The following is a 21,336-nucleotide window of genomic DNA, read 5'->3' as shown; positions in this document are numbered from 1 at the left end:
TCCCAGTTGATTGCATTGTATGGAAACAACTTCAGACATGCTGCCAAATATCTATGCCATATGGATTTGGAATAGTATGAAGGATGAGAAAATTTGAATTTTTGTTATTTAATATTTATTATTATTTTTATTTATTTTTTATTTTTTTGGTGAACTATTCCTGAGCAATTTCACTGTATATACAATTTCTCTATACTCAAGGACATACAGTAAGTAAAAAAAAATAAAAATCTGCATCCTGTATAAAAAATATGAATTGTCGGCATCCTAAGTTTGATTCATACATTGATAGATTGTTCATCTTGTTCATGATACAGTATGATAGGCATGCACTGCTGTTATTTTATATGAAAACACATTCCCCTGATGTTTAGCAGCAAGAAAAAAATGTGTCAATTTACATTCACATCTTAGTTTTATCAGCAATACTCATTTGATTTGTCAGATTTTCAAAAACATGTGGCAAGTTGTGCAATCCTAGAGACCTCAGTCTCTATTTTCACAGTCAGTGAAAATGGGGCACAATGCTAAAGTTAATTGTTTTAGCCAATTAAATTACATTAATTTAGCTAAAATAACACTATTTTATTTATAAATCTAATGCAATATTAAGTTAATTTACTGTGAAGACCAGAATGGATGATGCTTTTTAAAGATTCTTTATTTATTTTAATGCAATTAATGTAGTCTAATTCCTTGAGTATATTCAACTGATTATGTTTTTCACAGTTTTGAGTACTGCTGCCTCACCAATGTTATCCAATCGGGTCTGCAGCTCCTGCAAAGCCCCCTCTTTCTCCTCAAGCTGTTTCTCTTTAATGAGGAAAGAATAAAAAAACACTTAAAATATAAAGATCAAATTTTTCATGCCTTGAACTCAATATCCCAAAAGCAGTGATTGTATTCAGCAGCAGTGATATGTATATTTTATTCTTACTCAGGTCATGGTTCTGTTTCTGGAGGTCTTGGTTGAGCTGGCATTGTTTTTCAAGCATGTGTTGGATCTTCTTGAGCTGGGCTTCCATTGACCTGAAGAAATTAAACTTTAATAAGCAGCATGATGCTAACAAACAGCAGTAAAATATTCTAGTTCTCATACAGTACAGCACACTGATAACATATAAAGAATTGAAGTAAAAATTGAAGTTTTGTGGTTTTTAGTTCATCTACAGTAGTGTTGTCAGAAATACCGGTAATTCAGTACCCAGTCAATACTATAATAAAAAAGATGTATTTAATACCAGTTTTTCTGCAGTACCGGAAGTAATGAGCACTGAATCTAACTGCTACCAGCGCGCAGTATGACTGACACATGACAGCTTTAAAATGCTCACACGCTTATTTTGAACGCATGCTCTGTTACTCCTTTTACACTGAAATGTACAATTAATCAAATTAAAATTGTTATGTCCTAGTGTGATTTATTAAACCACTTAAGGCAGCAATCTTAGTTTGGATGAACTACGTATTTTAAATGACTGACCACTCAAACACTGGAAACTCCACAGACATTGAGAATCAGCTGCGCTGTATGTGATGACAAAGCAGAGAACTAATCCGCTGTAAAGCACGTATCACATGTAGACTATATAAATATAATGAAATCACAGCATTTGAGCTTTAATCTCAACTCAACTTTAGTTATATAGCATTTAAAACAACAGAGTTGACCAAAGTGCTTCACAGTAATACAATTAAAAACATAATATTTAAAAATGACCACATACACAAACACCAGGGGGTGCATTACAGACAAATTCCTATTAGGCCTGTCAATTGGGCAGAGAAACTACATTTGATTTTTTCCCTTCATTTTCTAAATTCGAATTTTAAAAGATTTTTTTAATTTACATTATTTCCTTAGTCCACAAGATGGTGCATTGAAAAATATAACCATACAACAACATGTTGTATTATTGCAAAGAACATTCCAGTCTGTTCAAAAACATTCCTTTTTAAACTAAAGTGCATAAAATAAGAAATACAAAGTTTTAATCGGTTCATATTCAAACATTTTTAGTCAAAAGTAAAACGAGGGGGGAAACACTTCAATAGGCAGTTCTCTGTTAATATGGTGTTACACTTGCACTGGTGCCACAGTATATAGTATCACTGACTTCATAATAACAGCGATATACCACAATGTTTTTCATTAATTACAGCTGTATTTAGGGTAGAATTATTCCCAGATAGCAGGGGTATTTGGCTGAACTCTGTGGTAAAGCGACACATGATCCCTGATCAGGGGCTGTTCAAACAGACGGAAAACACGCAAGGATCTTGAGACACACATTTCCAACTTGAACTCCTTTACAGACAAACCCATTGCTTAATCTGAGAATGCTGATAAGAGAGCAATGGCCAAAGACCTCCGCCTACTGTAAGGGGCTGTTCACATCAAACGCTTTGGCACCCATCCAGTTTACCATTTGTTTTTCTATATAAACACGCTAGAAGAATGTCACGTATTCCCTGTTTTTGTTCTTAGACTTTTATATTGAAATTCTTGTTTAGTTCCCTGTTATTGTTTCCTGTGTTAGTTTTGTAGTCCTTTGTAGTTTTATATCTTCATTGGTTTTCCCCTGATTGTTTCCCCAGGAGTTACTCGTTCCCTTGTTTTCCCTTGTGTATTTAAGCCCTTGGTTTCTTTGTCAGTCTTTGCATTTGTTGTTATGGTCAGTCCTTGGTTTCCTGTGTTTTGTTTCTTTATGTTCTGAGTACTTAGTTTATCTTTTGTTCCATTAAAGCTGCATTTAGATCCTCATTCCTTGCCTGCCACGTTACAAAGAACGTCTTTGTTTAGCTTTGCTTTTGTTTATTCAGCATCTCGTGCAGAAGCACTGTTTTTTAGAGGCCATGTTAAGTTAAAAAGAACTTAAAACACTTGAGACACCTGGTTTCTGTTAAACTGTACTTTGTAACGATTCATTTAGCCTTTTTTAACACAAGAACACGATCAGTCTGAAGTCATCACCAGTGCTTGGCACACATCCAAAATATGCACAGTTTTAGCATTCGAATGTGCATATTTTTCTTAACTGTGATGAATGATCGAATTTAGAATTTTTATTTGACAGCCCTACTTCCTATCTGTAGTTAAGATAAGATAATGCAGGGCCTGGGTAGTTCAGCAAGTATTGACGCTGACTACCACCCCTGGAGTTGCAAGCTCGAATCCAGGGTGTGCTGAGTGACTCCAGCCAGGTCTACTAAGCAACCAAATTTGGCCGGTTGCTAGAAAGGGTAGAGTCACATGGGGTAACCTCCTCGTGGTTGCGATTAGTGGTTCTCACTCTCAATGGGGCACGTGGTAAGTTGCGCGTGGGTCGCAGAGAGTAGCATGAACCTCCACATGCTGGGAGTTTACAGTCTCAGAAGCGGAGGCAATCCGCCAACCTGATTGAGGTGAGTGACCACACCACCACAAGGACCTACTTAGTGGGAATTGGGCATTCCAAATTGGGATACAAAATAAAAAGATAGGATAATGTCAAGTGAAGCTTCCGACAAAAATACATACATCATAATAAAAGCTCAATTCAAAATAAATGCTAGATGCCTGAAATTTAAGAAATTGTGACATAAATATATTACAACTTTATTTTAAAATGTACTCTGATATTCAGTGTATTAATTATAATAATAAATAAGCAATATACCACAAGCAAGACTGCTGTTGAATAAAAGTTTGGCAAAAAAAATGCAATGACTTGTTGAAAAGTTCTATGCATATATGACAGGGAAGAGCCTGGGTCGTGATTTTACACACCCGGTCCCTTATCAGGCTAATTGAGCCTCCGAGAGGGATAAAGGCTGACTGCGGATGGTGGTGCGGGAGAGAGAGAGAGAGAATGTTTATGGGCAGCTGACCGTCATGTGTGTGTTTGTGTCTTTTGTGTTAAGTTTTTCATTAAAATATTATTTATATTTTCAAGCCGGTTAACTCCTTTACACTGGTGCCGAAGACCTGGGTAGGAGGAGGTATATGCCATAGGGGAGTTCTTGCTGCTGCCATCCACCCCAACGGAGCAGCCGTGGCCATCTTCCTGGGAACGGAAGAGCTCGAACACCTGGAAGCGGAGGAAATGGTTGCTGACCACAAGGGGAGAAGGGGCTCCTAGCTGACCATCTGGAGTGGTCAGGGCTGCTGCCGGGGGTGACCCTACCAGCCGCTGAAACGTGGCAGGGTCTGAGACCGCCGACCATGAGTGGGAAGGGGCTCACTGCCGACAACCTGGAGCGGGAGAACCCCTGCCAGGAGCGGGGGAGACCCCTTCTGTTCCCCGAGAACCCGGTGGGGCGTTCCGTCCGTCAGGGGCTGGAGGACTGCCTCCAATATTCCCGGGGAGGCAGGGCTGTCGTCCACTAGAGGGTGGAGGAGTGGCCGAGGACCAAACTACGGCATATCGGAGAACCGGCGAGTAAGAGGTTTTTTTTCCTCTCTCTATCTCCCTCTGCCACCCCGTGTTGGCCTTTTCCCTCTCTTTTAAATTTATAGTGTTTTTGGGGGGTTACTACACTGTTACAGGAAGTACCCCCCATATTTTAATTATTTTTGTTTCCCTCCCCCTGTCCCCTCCCAGATTCAGTAAGGCGGGGATGACCTGCCGGCAGACGGGGCTTAGGTCGTCTGTACGTCATGCCTGAGAGAACGAGGGAGAAATGAGACAGGGAGGAGGGCAGTGCCCTCTCCGGGAGGAATAAAGGCCGAATGCGGATGGTGGTGCGGGAGAGAGAGAGAATGTTTATGGGCAGCTGACCATCGTGTGTTGATGTTTGTTTCTTTTGTTTACGTTTTTCATTCAAATATTATTTATATTGTCAAGCCGGTTCTCGCCATCTCCTTTCCCTTAATCCCCGTTACAGCATATTTTTGTTGTGGTATCGAAATTGGTATCGAGTACCATGAACACCTTGAAATTTCACTGGTATTGGTACAGACTACTGAAATATTGGTCTAATGACAACAAATGAACTAATCCACAGTAAACTATTTGCTAGTATCCACCTTTTTCATGAACATGGAAGTATTCCATGATTTATAATGGAAGCCTGTTTTCATTTTCTGTCTCTGATGTTTTCACTCACATCTGCATAGGTTTTTAGCAGATAATGTGATGTTTGCCATATTAAGTTTTAAAAATTGCAAAATTAAAGCATGTGGTTCCATAGCACTGATACTTGTGAATGACTGTTTTTTGACAGTGCCTCACCTGCCAAAGTTTAAGGAGTGCGTAGGTGAAGCAATGGCCAAAAAAAAGTTGTAATGTAATCATGATTGTAAGGGGCTTCAGACCTGTTACTATGGTGTCAGCTCGACACAGTGTATCGATCACTACTTTTATGTTCAAGGTCATAACACTAAAAGGTGTTTATTTGAGAATTTAGTGCTGATATATCTTCAAATGAAATATCCACTTTTTAGTTAGCAGTTGTTTTCTGTACAAAATCATAATAACAAAGATGACAATTTAAGATCGTCCCCTTCTAAACAAAATATAAGATAAAGTGATAAAAGTTCAAGTTGAGATTTAGAGTAAAAAAAGGATTTAAATTTTTTTTCTGATTCTCACCCACACCAATTATATTGCTTCTGAAAATATGGATTTCTTTATGGATTACTGGTCATATGGATTACTTTTATGATTCCTTTATACGATTTTTGGAGCTACAAAGGTCTGATCACCATTCACTTGCATTGTATGGACTTACTACAGAGCTGAGATATTTTTCTAAAAATCATTGTTTGTGTTCTGCTGAAAAAAGAAAATCATACACATCTGGGATGGCATGAGGGTGCGAAAATGTTACGATTATTTAAATTTTAGTTTGAACTATCCCTTTAAAAACATATAAAATAAAAATCACATTCTTATAACGTATTCTTAAATTCTTTGAAACTGTCGTATTGTGACGAGAGGCTGATGATATTTATTTCTAGTTAGGAAATCCTAAACCACTCCATCTAGTTCGATAATCAACTCACATGTCTGTTACCAAGCAACCAATGACACGCAAACAGCTGCTGTGAATTAAACATTAGATAGATGAAAAGTTTTGATAATGCATTTTCATATTTCATTGGAGTCTGTAATTATTTTGAGTGTTTTGCATTGTATCACTAATAAATGTAGCGCGATTCTCGAAAAGTGCTATAGTTATGTTTCATACTATTGTAAAATGTCTGTAACCGTTGGCTTTCAAATACATTTTCAGATAGGATGCCAGTGGGGTTGTCCTAAAGTTAGAACATCTATTTAAGATTTTTAGCAAGTTAGGATGCTTCTGTAATACCCCACTTTTCAGATCTTTACTACGTGGTCACTTCTGGGGTTTTGGAATTGAATGTGCTTCTAGGAATTACAAACAAAATTTGCTATGGGATTTAAATGTTTACCACAGTACGCTTCCATAAACTTGCATAAACAAAGTTATTTTGTGATGTTGTGCTCTTTCAAGGGGATTTCTCCGAAGTGCACGTGTCTCAAATTGCACAACCAGGTTACCGTCAATATGTCTTCAATCATCAGCTACCATTAACATTAAATGTGATGAAACCAGGATCTTTTCACATAAACAATGCTTTTTCTCCAAGTGAGTGTTTCTGTTACTGGATTATAAATGAACGGTTACTATTAAAATGTTAGATTTTCAGCCTTTGTTTTCTTTTGAAGATTTTCAGCTGCCAAAAGTTCGTTGCACCCTTAATTATTGATATCATAAGCCATTACTTAATGTACAACGGGGCTAGAGGAACCCCTTAAGGAATTTTTGCTTTTTTCTGGTCACAGAATGAATAAAGGTAAAAAAATATATATTTTTATTGAATATTCATGGAGCCAAATAATTTGTGTGAAACTAAATAATAATGGTGGTGAGGGAGCCATTTACCCCATGCTTTGGGGTAAAATGCTCCTTGGGGGTTTAAGCCTCTGGGGTCGATGGACGCGCCGGCGTGTCCTGCTGGATTTTTTCGTCATTACAGCGGAAACAACATAAAATACTCTGTCATTTTGGGGCATACAGATAAGTGTAAGACATCATTAGAGACTATAAAGGGTCTACTTTTATTTGTGTACCCTCCCAATAACAACAAAACTTTGTGCTTTTGTAAAATAAAGAAAATAAAAAGGGTGAGCTTACAGCAGTCTCTGTGTTCAGCATATATCTGAAACACGTCACAAAAATGAACTGAAACTCTGTGAATACTTATCACGCAAACATGAAACATATGACTAAAGAAAGCTTAATGTCTACTTTTAAATAAAACAATTAAAATTTAAAACAATCAATGCAAATGGTGAACGCCCCCGACTGTGCCTTAAAAACGATCTAGTTCATTCACTTTTCTGCGTGTTTGAACGATCGCACAATACACAGGCGAGGAAACTCCTGAATAGTGACGAAGAGTTAACATTTTCCTCAGAAGAAGAGCGGGACTGCGATGAATGTTTGTATTTTGAAGAGTGAATTGATCCAGCCGAGTATACAATTTCGGATGAGTAAGTCATTTAGTTTTACTTACATTAGTTGACATGTTATTTTAGTAAAACATGTACATATTTTACTAGTGGGACTGTTTCCAAACTTGCCAGCCAGGATTCAGAGTATTGAAATTTGAAATATGTCCTAATAGGCAAGTTTTACATTTACATTTATGCATTTGGCAGACACTTTTATCCAAAGCGACTTACAGTGCACTTATTACAGGGACAATCCCCCTGGAGCAACCTGGAGTTAAGTGTCTTGCTCAAGGACACAATGGTGGTGGCTGTGGGGATCAAACCAGCGACCTTCTGATTACCAGTTATGTGCTTTAGTCCACTACGCCACCTAAAGCAGTTATTTAAATTGTATACTGTATGATATAAATATGGTATGTAATATAATATAAAAATAATATGAATGTTTAGACTATATTTTATCTAGTGTATATGCTGCCGCATTATCATCAACAAAGCTTGTGCTTAAAATATGTGTTCAGGTTAAATGAGTAAAATGCACTTTAAATATGCCCATATTAGAAAATCAGCATATTATAATATTCACATTGAAAACTTTTAAATTGTAAAAACAGTTCACAATATCAATGTTTTTACTGTATTTTGGATCAAATAAATGCAGCCTTGGTGAGCAGAAGAGACTTCTTTTAAATGGTAGTGTAAGTCTAAATTAAGTAAAGTCTTTATGTAAAGAAAATGTATGGTCATATTACTTCTTTTAACTTAAAAATTAAATAAAAAATAAAATAAAAACTTTCTGTCACATTCCTCAGTGATAGGCCCAGGGGAGGGGTCTTTGTCTCCTCAGGTGTAATATACAGCCATATTCATGATAGTTCACACCTCCTCGCATATGACCTTTCTAACACTAAAAGTGTCTTACAAAAGTTAAATTACTATATTGTTTTATTTGAATGAGTGATCAGGATGGTTTTCACATCATTTTATAGCAAAAACTCTATGCTACAAGATCTAGTTCTCAAAAGGATTGTGGACAAATGTTTATTATGTGTTCTATGACCTTATTTCAATGACTTACATTTTTAGTTTTTTCAAAAACCATGCATAAACGTTATTTTCTCAAAAATACAAACATGTACTCACATATTATTTTAGCCCAGTTTGTGTTGAATGCTGTGTTATCAGACTTTAGCCATTAATATGTTTTTAAGCAACTGAAAAAAGCACAAATGTCAAGGCATGTCAAAACTTCTCCAGGGCCCAAAACACCCTCAGACCCCAGAGGGTTAAATTGATATCATGTTGATACCGGCAGTGGCGGTTCTAGCTTACTTGGTGCCCTAGGCGAGATCAGATGTGGCACTCCCCTTCACGCTCCTTATATATATATATATATATATATATATATATATATATATATATATATATATATATATATATATATATATATATATATAAATGGCACATTCTGTTAACAATTGACATACTTTTTCGAACTCGACCTAGGCCGTTTGTCCGATTTAAACAAAAATTGGCCTGTATCATCTAGAGGCACTCACAACAAAAAGTTCACTGAATTTTGAATAACGCTTCAATGAATTCTTGAGGCTGTATCTCTGCAACACTTTGAGGGATTTGGACAAATCTTGGTCCGTATCATCAACGTTAGGCCCTGAGGTTACCTGCAGCGTTTTGGTGCACTGTCCCCTACTGGTCAAGCACATTTTTGCTTATAACTTCTGAACAGTTTGTAATACAATCATCAAATTGGTCTCATTAGATTCAGTGGGGTATAGAGAGTCCAACGATATGAAAACTTCCTATGTCGGCCATTTTGGACATCTTAAGAATTTTCTGAAAAACCTACTTTTTCAAACTCATCCTAGGCCGTTGTCCGATTTGCCTGAAGATTATCTGAAAAAAGCACTCTCGACAAAAATTAATTCACATAATTTTGATAAACCATACTGTTTTCAAATGGCTCTTCAACTAATTGAACGAAGAGCACACCAAAATGAACCTGAGGGTATATGTCCATAAAGCTTTGGAATATTCATACCAAACGTATTATTTGTTATAGGCACCATGACTCGAGGGTTCCTGCTGAGTTTCGGAACAGTGCCATCTAGTGGTCACGAAATATGAAAAGGCAAATGCTTTTTAAATTGCTTATATCTTCTGAACAGTTTGTCATAAAATCATCAAATAGGCCTCATTAGATTCAGTGGGGTATAGCAAGTCCAATGATATGAAAATGTCAGCCATTTTGGATGTCGGCCATTTTGAATTTTGACATAAAATGCTGTATTTTACCAATGACTTGTCGTGTTGTTACGAAACTCGATATGTTTCTTTGGCAGCATGCTCTGAAGGGACTCAAAAAGTTTCGGGACAGCGCCACCTTGGGGTCAAAAATTATAATCCTATTTCTAAAAATGCTAATAGCTATTGACTAATTTTGCCTACTGTCATGAGACTGGTCTTGATAGATACCGCGGTTAATGCCGAAAACTATTATCCCAATTATGTTATGATCGAGCAAACGTCCTGTCTGCCATTATTAAATGTTTTGAAAAGCTACTTTTTCAAACTCCTCCTAGACTGTTTGTCCGATATGCACGAAAATTGGCCTGTATCATCTAGAGGCACTCATGACAAAAAACTATTTTGATAAACCACACCGTTTTCCACAACCACAAATTCAACAAAGAATGCATAAAGTGTAACTTGAGGCTGTATCTCTGCAAGGCTTTAAGGGATTGGTATGAAACTTGGTAAGTGTCATCACCATTAGGTCTTGAGGTTATGTGCAGTGTTTTGGCGCACTGCCCCCTACTGGTCAGGAGATAGAAAAATGGCTATTTTGGCTTATAACTCTTGAACACTTTCCTGCATGATAACCATCATGCCCAGATACTACCTGAGCAGTTTCAGAACAGTGCCACATACTGGAAAAAAATTATAAAAGTTATATAGAGTTAATTTGAAAATAAATCAGATTTTTTTATGATTGAAAGTTTACTTTTACTATCTCCTCATACACCTTTTATCGGATTGCAACCAAAAACATGTCACAAAGCTTCTTTTGCTGCTCATGGTGCCAATAATTGGCTTGACCACAGTATCGCTGCTTGCAGCTATATTTTAAAATGTAATCCTCCCCTCCTAGATTTCATTGATGCAAAATCATCAATGACTTCATCATATATGCCCAGCAATCACATGGTTGATACTAATTATTGCAAGACCACTAAGAAGATCCTGTGTCATGGTGTAGCTTACCTATAGGCCTACTGTTTATCATGGTTATCTTGTGCTTGTTCATAATGTAAGAATACATAATGAACATCCATAATCCTAACCATATAGAGCCTTTAAAGCTGAGTAGCCTGTCGGGGCACCTATCTCTCCTTGCGATCTTGCGAGCTCTGTGCGTGATGGCACAATTTGGGGCACCTTTCTCCCATCGCGATCTTGCAAGCTGTGCAGGGCAGGGTGGCATAATTTGGGGCACCTAACTTCCATCGCGATCTTGCGAGCTCTTATCAGGGGCGTGACCTGGCAGGTACCCTGTTGTGCCACCCCAGAGAGCGTTGCTGCCCTTTGCACCTGCCTATATCGCCTATACCAAGACCCGCTACTGGATACCAGGACAATAGTTATAGGGCACAATTTTTCAAGCAAGATGCTTTTTTTAGTAACAAATTAAGATGATGCTTACTCAAAATAACTACTTAAGAAAAAGTCAACCATTTCCTGTTAATTTTAAACATTCTATTCTAATGTATAATATACATTTTATTACGTCTCACATATTCAAAAAAAAAACTAATTTCTATTATGATTGGATGAGTCAATGTGAGCCCACTTTTGATTTTTTTTTTTCATAACAAATCTATTTGCCACACTTTATAAAAAATAAACTATAGGGCCTTTCACATATGTGATCAGGGGCGGAGCTAGAGGGTCGGCACCGTCTGACTGATCGCTGGACTCTGCACGGCCACCCCTGTGAAAAAATCCTGGCTTCACCCCTGTACGTGATTCTACTACTAATATAATTACAAATGACTTCCATTTTAAATGCCAATTCCATTTTACGAAGCAGTATTTTTCTCTTTAAGCAACAGTGAGTTTAATAGCAGCCTTTTAAAGCCTCTAGAAATGATTAGCTGGTGTTATTACCCTTTGCGATTTATGACTAGAAGGGCACTAGCGTGATAGTACCTGGCCATCAATGCTTGCTACAGGAAATTGCTTGGTTTAGACAAAGTTAGTAGCCAACGTGACAGATAAAATAATTTCTTACCTGTTAAGATATAACACGGTCTTCAAATTAGATGTCTCTGTTCCATCATCTGTTTAGAAAATAATCAGTGGTGAGGCATACTAGGCCAATAGAAGGCACTTGGCCATTTTCCACAGCAAGATACACTGTTTATCCATGCAAACCATACTTTTATCACCAGCTAAATCTCTGATTTATTTCCTTAATGAAACCTACCTGAACACTGTATTCTCAGACTCTCTCCAGATCACTGTGTGTTCTGATAGAAAGATCAGCTCGATGGATGTAAATCATTAAACTTATGCTCCACCCCTCTCCACAGGTAAACATTATTAAACAGGGTGGAGATATAAGCCTACTATAAATCAGAATCTGAGGGACATTTTATTGCTCATAGGTTTTCCTTGCAATGCTCAAGAGACTTACTGAAGATCTTATCTTATATTTCATTTAAATATTAACTTTGTCTCAGATGTTTCTCCTAAACTTCCTCGGGAGAAATACAAAGATAATTTACTCTTAGAAGAGTTTGTTCAGAAATGTTTCTAATTGAGTTCATATTGAGATATCAAACCTTTGATTGCTTAGGTCAATTAGGTTCTTGTCAATGTTGAGATCTCTAGAAACTAGAGCAGTTTTTGCTGGTTTTGCTTTAGGACCCAGACTTTGCATTGGACAAAAAGGAATACTTTGGGTTCAATACAAGTTACAGTGAGCTCAGTCAACAGCATTTGTGGCATAATGTTGATTACCACAAAAAATTACTTTCGACTTGTCTCATTTTCTTTCATTTTTTTTCTAAATTAGGCTGGCAGGTCCACTTGTTGATTAATAAACTTTCAGTGATGTGTCGCTTAACAGTTGCCAATGGTCCTAATCATCTGGTATATAAGGTAGCCTATCAGAATTGCGTTCCATATAATAGCAGATGCAGTCTCTTCTATATTTTATCATCTCACACCTTAAAACAAATGAGAGAGTGAGCACACTGGATGGTTCTCTTGTCAGTGGGGGAAGAATCACAGAAGATACAGCGAGAATGGATGAAGTTGATTCAGGTGGCAGAACATCACAAGTTCAATACTGACTGTTATCTCACTATCTCAATCAGTTTATCTCTGAAATCCTCATTCCTTGCAGTGCAGATTGACCGTGGCTGGGTTTCCCGATAACGTTGCAACTTAAGCTTTACGGTCCTCTTAACTAACATCGCTTGTTATTTTACGATGGAGTAATGCCTGTTTCCCAAACAAGCAAGTAGATTGCTCATTATAAAGTAGAATTTATGTGCTTCCTTACTGGAGCTGTCTGGTCCAAAGGTGCTGAAAATTTTGCTTATATGTCCATGAGTTTGTCTTAACATCAAAATAATGTGGAAATACTAACAAACATGGAAGTTGTTTGTAACCTTGTCAAGGCAGATTCAATTTTTTAATTATTAATTATTATATTAATTTATTACAGAATTTAATTAAAGAAATAACAATGGCTTTTTATAGAGATTTATAAAAGTGAAGCAAGAAATGCATGTAACGTGAACAGACACGATGTGTACAATATATCATTATGAGGGACTCTCAGGTAGCCTAAAATTTTGTTTCTTTAGCTGGAAACCAAACAAATTACTCACATATTTTTTCTTAACAAATCTGTTTAATAAGAACACTTCATCTTTCCATTGCCATTATAGTTGTGATTATAAAAGTAGGCCTATCGTTACTGTATTATGTGTCATGCAAATTTAGTCCTTAGACCTAATTTAGACCTATCGCGTTGCATGCACAGACTGTGTAGACTCCCTGTTGATTTAAATGCAATTTGTTCAACACTTTTTTTATCCTCTAAAATAGTCTACAATGGCTTTCCAATTATCAAAATATATTGATACAATTTGTTAAATGTCCCTTAGACTCTGATAAACTGTGAAAGATGCGAGAAAGATATGTTTAAGTTGCACATAATGGACTTATAGAGCAGCTCTCGTTAATTATGAATGTTTTTACACACTACTTAGATAAAAATGTGTAACAGAGTTTGTATTTTTAGGGCAAATGGAGGAGTCAGGAGGCAGCGGAAACAGTTAACATGAGTATTTTATTACTCTTCGACATCGTTCACAAAACTCAAACAAAAGGGTGCTCAGTGTCCAAGTAATCATACACAAATGAGACATTCGAGACATAATTCTTGTCAAACACACAAGAACAGTCTCTCTCTGGTCTCCCTATTTTGCCCAACTAGAATTGCAGTTTTTTCACGGTATCCCATGGTATGAAAATTGATGGTTATCATACCATGTACATTTTCTTTTCTACAGTATTGAGAAACAAATGCTACCAGACAGAAAATCTCACCTGTGTGTGCCCATCTCCTTTCCTCCTTGTCTGCCTGTTAGACTTGTCAACACATGCAGCAGAGAAAATGTCAGAGAGAACCAAGGCAAGGGTGTCTGAGGGTGTGTGTGTGTGTGTGTGTGTGTGTGTGTGTGTGTGTGTGTGTGTGTGTGTGTGTGTGTGTGTGTGTGTGTGAGCGTGTATTTATCAATTTATGGGGACCAAATGTCCCCTTAAGGATAGTAAAACCCGAAATTTTTGACCTTGTGGGGACATTTTGTTGGTCCCCATGAGGAAAACAGCTTATAAATCATACTAAATTATGTTTTTTGAAAATGTAAAAATGCAGAAAGTTTTCTGTGAGGGTTAGGTTTAGGGGTAGGGTTAGGTTTAGGGGATAGAATATAAAGTTTGTGCAGTATAAAAACCATTATGTCTATGGAAAGTCCCCATAAAACATGGAAACACTACATGTTTCCACACACAAATACACTGTGTGTGTGTGTGTGTGTGTGTGTGTGTGTGTGTGTGTGTGTGTGTGTGTGTGTGTGTGTGTGTGTGTGTGTTTTTGTGATTTACGAGGACAATTTTGTAAGTTACAAACTGGTAATTACAAGGGTATTATGCTATAAATGTGATTTATGAGGACATTTATAGTGTCCCCATAATTCAAATCGCTTAAAAATCATACTAAACAATGTTTTATTGAAAATGTAAAAATGCAGAAGGTTTTCTGTGATGATTAGGTTTAGAGGATAGAATCTATAGTTTGTACAGTATAAAAGTCATTATGTCTATGGAAAGTCCTCATAATGATAGGTAGACCAACATGCGTGTGTGTGTGTGTGTGTGTGTGTGTGTGTGTGTGTGTGTGTGTGTGTGTGTGTGTGTGTGTGTGTGTGTGTGTGTGTTAAAGCAGTGTTTCTCAACTGGTGGGTTGCAGGTCTATTCAGACTGGGTCGCGGACAGCAAGGAAAGAACAATGCCATGGTTCTCCCATTGAAGATATTTCGGCAGCCACACAAGTGATAGCCTATTTAGGACTGCTGAGGCAGATTTAATACTAATTTTGCTATCAGCTAAATTGTTTCCCGATTACATTTACATGAGTAAAAGTAACTGTTATATTTTGACAAAATGTTATAGTTTCATATGAATTAATCTAAAGGTAGAATCTATTAGACCTCATTTTATATCAACATAGGCAGTTGTAGTTAAAGTTTCAAGATGTGTTTCAGTTAGTACTTATTTGTTTCATGAATATTATAATTTGTTATTATTATTACTATTATTTAAGACTAGCTTCACTGACCTAACCATGGTAATGAGCCTTTCCTCCTGTGTAATATGTATGTTATGTTTGAAATTAGGAAACAAACAGCATAATAATGGGCTCATATAAGTAAATATGCTCTACAATTTTTAAAAGGGGGGGAGAGAACTTCTTTCGCTTTTGTTGTTGGCATCAACAACAAAAATATTGTCACTTGATGCATGTCCTTGTACTTGAAAACCATGAAGAAAACTATGCAACATACAAAGAAATGCGACCCAGGATACATTAAATACAGGTTATGTTTTTACTATGGTGGGTCTCCACTTGATTTCCAATGTAAAATCTGGGTCCTGAAGCAAAACCAGTTGAGAAGGTTAAAGAGTTAAAGGTACAGACAGGAGCAGTCTGGCTCAGTATATGTTAATTATTAATAATCATAGGACATTACTTTAAAGCTCTAAAAGCTGATGTTATTTTTCATTTAGTAGTTAATTTAACATGCTATGCTAACATGTAAACTAACATGCTTTAATTGTATAACATAGTTATAGTTACATGCTATTTTTTTATTATGTTTACAGTTCGGTTTATTATTATTATTCTCTTAGCTTTCTTATTTATTCTATTTATTTTATTTTCAAAAGGGAGACTTTTTTTTACACATAACTTAAAAAAATGGTTTCGTGTTTCAGATATAATAAAGCTTTAGGTTTGTTCAACCAAAAAAATAAATAAATAAGGCTTTTGTTTTCTTTCCTTTAACGGTAATTGTAACTGATAATAATAACTGTGTAATACCATATACCATGATACCGTAAAACAGTGATATTTTCTGAGATGGTTATCGTACTGTGAAACAGGCACGTAGACACACAGACATCAAAGGGGACTTGAGCATCTGCCCTTTTTCTTGAGAAAATGGCTCAATGCACTGCATTCACTGTAAAGCCTGTGTAACAGAGGTTGCAGGTAACAATGCGTTCGCCACTGAATCAATACATTTTAAGTGCGAAAGATTGATTAAACCCAGGGAGAGTGCCAAGCACAACAAATGCCGTGACAAGTGTGTGGCAAAGAATTCAGGATCAGGTTCAATTGTTTAAGCAATCGTCAGGATACTGCTGTACATTCCACTGAAATGGCAGAGCTGAATGTGAAATTTAACAACATCTACACTATCGCCAAAGAAGAGCTCGCCTTCACTAAATTTAAACCCATGGTGCAGCTCATTACGTATGCAAATGACAAGTCATGTGCCAGCATCATTGGCATGATAGCAGATACTATATATATATATATATATATATATATATATATATATATATATATATATATATAAATTGTATTTGTGGTGCTCCTTAATTTTCAGCTTGGTGCTCCTACATTGTTGCGTGTGCTCCTAACGTTTTGAGGTTGGAGGCACCAGTTCTACGAAGTCAAATAGTTAATTTTGAGCCCTGGGATAAACAAAATAACTAAAGCATATCACCACAGAACTTCCCCAGTTAATGACTTACATCAAGAGTCTTTTCCTCTGAAATGTTATGTCTAAATAAGCAGATTAGCATATTTATTTTGTAAACATTATTATTCTGATTATTATGTAGAAAAGTATTAAACAATTGAATGAGTGTGAGAGCATTAAAATAAATTGGTAAAGAAGTCAGTTGTGGAAGAGTTGTGTTTTTTTAAATAAATAATTATGAGAAGTGCCCTTTTTTCCACTTGAGCCCCTGCCCCCCAAAATGTCTGTGCACGTCCCTGCCTTGAAATCTCATACCGTTGCAATCCTACTCCCAACTGATGCACTTGACAGCCTTTTCAGGTCCCCTCCACCATCACTATAATGAGAGACAGGTGATAATGATAATGACAGCCCAAGTGACGAACTTTACCGCTCTTCCTCTCCTGCAGATGATGCTTTTGGGAAACACGGAAAGCCCAGCCCATCACAATATTCTTTAGTGTCATAATATGAAAGAATACTTAAAGTAATCAATGCAGATGCAACCACATGACAAGGTATGATAATAAAGGGACTTCAAAAGATTAAACTCAACAAAACAAATTGCACAGAGTGCTTTCAATATTGTATTATGTGCTCAAGCCCGATCTTCAGAAAAAATATCCAAGCATTATAGCAGGTAAACAAATTCACCAAAGGGATAACAGATATACATCCATCCAGATTGCTGCGATCAATGTTGTCCTGAACTGTGTGAGTGTGACTTAATTGAACAGCGTAGTTTCTCCAGCCAGTAAATGTGACAGCCTGTCCTACTATCCTGTGTTAACGGACATGATGAAATGACGCAAGGATGAATGACATGTCAGTGATTTCGCACCAAAGCCAAACCCGACCCAATCAGACTGTATGCTGGTTTGGTTGGGGGTTTGGAAGAGTCAGGAGATAATGAGGCAGGTTCAAGGTTAGTGTTTTTATTCTCAGTATTTTTCACAGATATGACAGTAACCGTCGTTACGCTTGTACACAACAGGGCACAGGTCTCCACTCTCTGGCTGTCGTGTTTCACGCGTTCACTCTCTCCCCCTCTCGACATTTGGCGTTCCTTAAATGTCTCTCTCCGTATCACTATAACAAGACACAGGTGTTAGAGGTAATTAAACTCCAGGTGACAAGCCTTACCGCTCTCTCTCACGCCCACAGACCGACACTACGACCACGCCCCCATGCCACATGCCCCCACCGCTGACTCAGGCCGGGGCAACATCCGGCCTGCCTACTCCCCCATTTCTGGAGAGAAAGTCGGCCACAACCATCTGCGCCCCGGCCTGTGGACCACCTTGAACTTAAAGGGCTGGAGAGCCAGATACCAGCGGGTGATCCGGCGTTGGTATCCTTCATGCGGTGGAGCCACTGCAGAGGGCGTGATTGGAACAGAGGGCGAAGGCCGCCCCAGCAGGTAGTAGCGGGCGTCAGAACCGCCCACTTAATCGCAAGGCACTCCTTCTCGATGGTGCTATATTTCGTCTCCCTGAAGGAGAGCTTGCGACTAATAAACAGCACCGGCCGCTCCTCCCCTCCGACCACCTCGCGAGAGCACTACGCCCAGCCCCTGTCAGATGCATCAGTCTGTAAAATAAAGGGAGAGAGAAATCAGGTGCATGTAAGCGGCCCCCACACAGTGCAGATTTTACCTTAAGGAAGGCCTGTTGGCACGACTCTGTCCACTGGACGGATCGGGAGCCCCCTTTTTAGTAAGGTCAGTCAGCGGGCTGGTGACATCAGAATAACTAGGCACAAACCTTCGGTAGTAGCCCGCCAGCCCCAAAAACTGCCTTACCCCCTTTTTGGTCTTGGGTGCTGGGCAGGCTGCGATCGCTGCGGTTTTGTCAACCTGTGGACGCACCAGCCCGTGACCCAAGTGGAACCCCAGATACCAAACTTCCACCCATCCAATTGCACACTTCTTCGGGTTTGCCGTGAGTCCCGCCCGCCTCAGCGCTCTCAGGACCGCCCTCAGATGTTGCATATGCCGCCGCCAGTCATTACTGTAAATTATAATGTCATCTAGATATGCGGCGGCATATGCCGTGTGTGGTCTGAGGATCTTATCCATAAGAAGCTGAAGCGTGGCGGGGCTCCAAACAAGCCGAGCGGAAGTGTTACAAATTGGTGTAATCCGAACGGTGTTGAAAAGCGGTTTTTCTCGGGACATTGGAGTTAAAGGGATCTGCCAATACCCCTTCGTTAAGTCCAGCGTCGAGTAAAATTGAGCCGCGCCCAACCGATCGAGTAACTTCGTCAATACGCGGCATTGGATATGCGTCAAATTTGGACACCGCGTTCACTTTCCGATAGTCAACACAGAAGCGGACCGAGCCATCGCTCTTCGGTACCAGGACTACCGGACTGGCCCAATCACTGTGCGACTCTTGTATCACCCCCATTTCGAGCATTGCCTCTAATTCCTCCCTAACGACCCTTTTCTTGTGTTCGGGAGGCGATAGGGCCGACTCACGAACCACCACGCCGGGGTGGTCACCGATATGGTGTTCTATGAGGTTCGTGGGACCAGGCAGGAGAAAACACGTCTGCGAACTCCGCTTGCAGCCTCGCAACATCCGTCAGCTGCGACAGCGAGAGGTGGTCTCCGCAAGGGACGGGGTAAATGAATTTGCTTTGGCGATATCTCCGGTCCGAGCTCCGCCTTCTCGGAACTGCCGTCGCCAAGGCTACGGTACCGCCTCCCTCCATGATTTGAGGAGGTTGAGGTGAGTGCGTTTGGCGTGCCCCTCTCCTATCCGTTAAGCTTAACCTCATAATCGAGATCTCCAACTCGTCGTGTGACCTCAAAGGGTCCTTGCCACTTGGCGAGTAATTTGGAGCTCGAGGTGGGCAGTAACACAAGTACTTTATCTCCCTGTGAAAATTCCCTTAGCCGAGTGCTCCTGTCGTACAGTCGGCGTTGGCGTTCTTGCGCTTGGAGCAAATTCTCCTGTGTTACCCGTCCCAAAGTGTGGAGTTTTGCTCGAAGGTCAAGAACGTATTGAATTTGGTTTTTGCTATCCGAAGGTCCATCCTCCCAAGCTTCCCGTATGACATCAAGCACGCCCCGTGGCTGGCGCCCATACAGTAGTTCAAACGGAGAAAAGCCGGTGGAGGCTTGGGGGACCTCTCGTACTGCAAACAGCAGGGGTTCGAGCCATTTATCCCAGTTTTTAGCATCTTCGTGTATGAACTTACGAATCATGTTTTTCAAGGTCTTATTAAATCGTTCCACCAGTCCATCGGTCTGCCGGTGGTAGACGCTGGTACGAATCGACTTAATGCCTAACAATTCATATAGTTCGCGAAGTGTGCGTGACATGAATGTAGTGCCTTGATCTGTGAGGATTTCCTTTGGAATCCCCACTCGGGAGATAATTCTGAAGAGTGCCTCCGCCAACACTGCGTGCTGAGATGTTGTGTAGAGGCACTGCTTCCGGATATCGCGTTGCATAGTCCACCAGAACCAACACAAAGCGATGCCGGCGTGCAGTCTTTTCTAATGGCCCCACGAGATCCATTCCAATTCTATCGAAGGGGATCTCGATTAACGGCAACGAGCGCAATGGCGCTTTTGGGGTGGCGGTGGGTTCACCAACTGACATTCCGGCGCGCCGCACACCACCTCGCGAGCGTCGGCGTGAATGCCCGGCCAAAAAGCGGGCCATTATACGGTTCAAAGACTTTTACGTGACCTAAGTGGCGGCCATTGGATTATAGTGAGCCGCCTGGAAGAGTGTTTCCCGGCGGCTCTTCGGTACTAATAGCTGTGTTGTAGCTTCTTTGGTTTGAGTGTCCTGCGTCACTCGATACAACCGCTCCTTGATAATAGCAAAATACGGGTATGTGAGCGCAACACCAGGCTGGAGCTGTTGACCATCAATTACTTTCACTTGGTCGAAGGCGTGCCTAAGGGACTCGATCACGCGACTGCTCCAGAGGAAAATCCCCTCAGGGAAGCCCCTGAGGGCGGAAACACCCTGTCTGCTTCATCTTGGCGCGGAGCCGGCGTTGGCCGGACCCGGCATCGCCTCCCCAGCCATAGTATCACACGCCACACCTCGCGCCACCACTCGGCAGGACCCATCCACACACATTACCCTCAGTAAATTTTCAAAGCCAGGCCAATTGGTTCCCAAGATTAGTGGATGGGTGAGGCGGGAATTAACCGCAGCCTCGACTCTATGCCTTTTTCCCCTGAATCGTACCTCAATGGTAACCACTGGATATTTGTGAATGTCACCATGCACACACCTCACCCTCACCAATTTATCTCTATCCAATGCCCCGCCTTGCACCAAGCGTTGGTGGATCGAGGTTTGAGAGCAATCTGTATCCACCAAAGCTTGATGTGTATCCCCCTTCACCCTTACCGGTATGCGATACATTCCTGCCCGATCGGGGGCGGCCTGTGGAGCGTCGGGGATTCGAACCAGTGTCCCCACCTCCATCGCTGGACACCGCTC

The 21,336-nt window shown here is 39.7% G+C and overlaps 1 protein-coding gene across 2 annotated transcripts in view; it reads right to left on the bottom strand.

Annotated features, from left to right (window-relative positions):
- Positions 1–12,015, bottom strand: part of prkg3 (protein kinase cGMP-dependent 3) — a 130,533-nt gene extending 118,518 nt beyond the window's left edge. The window contains exons 1-4 of one of the 2 annotated variants that reach the window (XM_052098597.1): positions 11,968–12,015; positions 11,773–11,821; positions 938–1,029; positions 751–813 (exon numbers count right to left, since the gene is read on the bottom strand). In XM_052098597.1, the coding sequence (XP_051954557.1) occupies positions 751–813; positions 938–1,025 (151 nt within the window). In that variant the 5' untranslated portion in view covers positions 1,026–1,029; positions 11,773–11,821; positions 11,968–12,015. Of the gene's footprint in view, positions 1–750; positions 814–937; positions 1,030–11,772; positions 11,822–11,967 lie in introns of those variants that run through there. The other variant, XM_052098598.1, reaches the window with a different exon arrangement.
- Between the last annotated feature and the right edge of the window lie 9,321 nt (positions 12,016–21,336).

This window comes from Xyrauchen texanus, chromosome 30 (genome assembly GCF_025860055.1).
Source record: "Xyrauchen texanus isolate HMW12.3.18 chromosome 30, RBS_HiC_50CHRs, whole genome shotgun sequence".
Taxonomy (NCBI): domain Eukaryota; kingdom Metazoa; phylum Chordata; class Actinopteri; order Cypriniformes; family Catostomidae; genus Xyrauchen; species Xyrauchen texanus.
The sequence above is the reverse complement of the archived record's forward strand: the minus strand, read 5'-3'. Positions and strand labels throughout refer to the sequence as shown.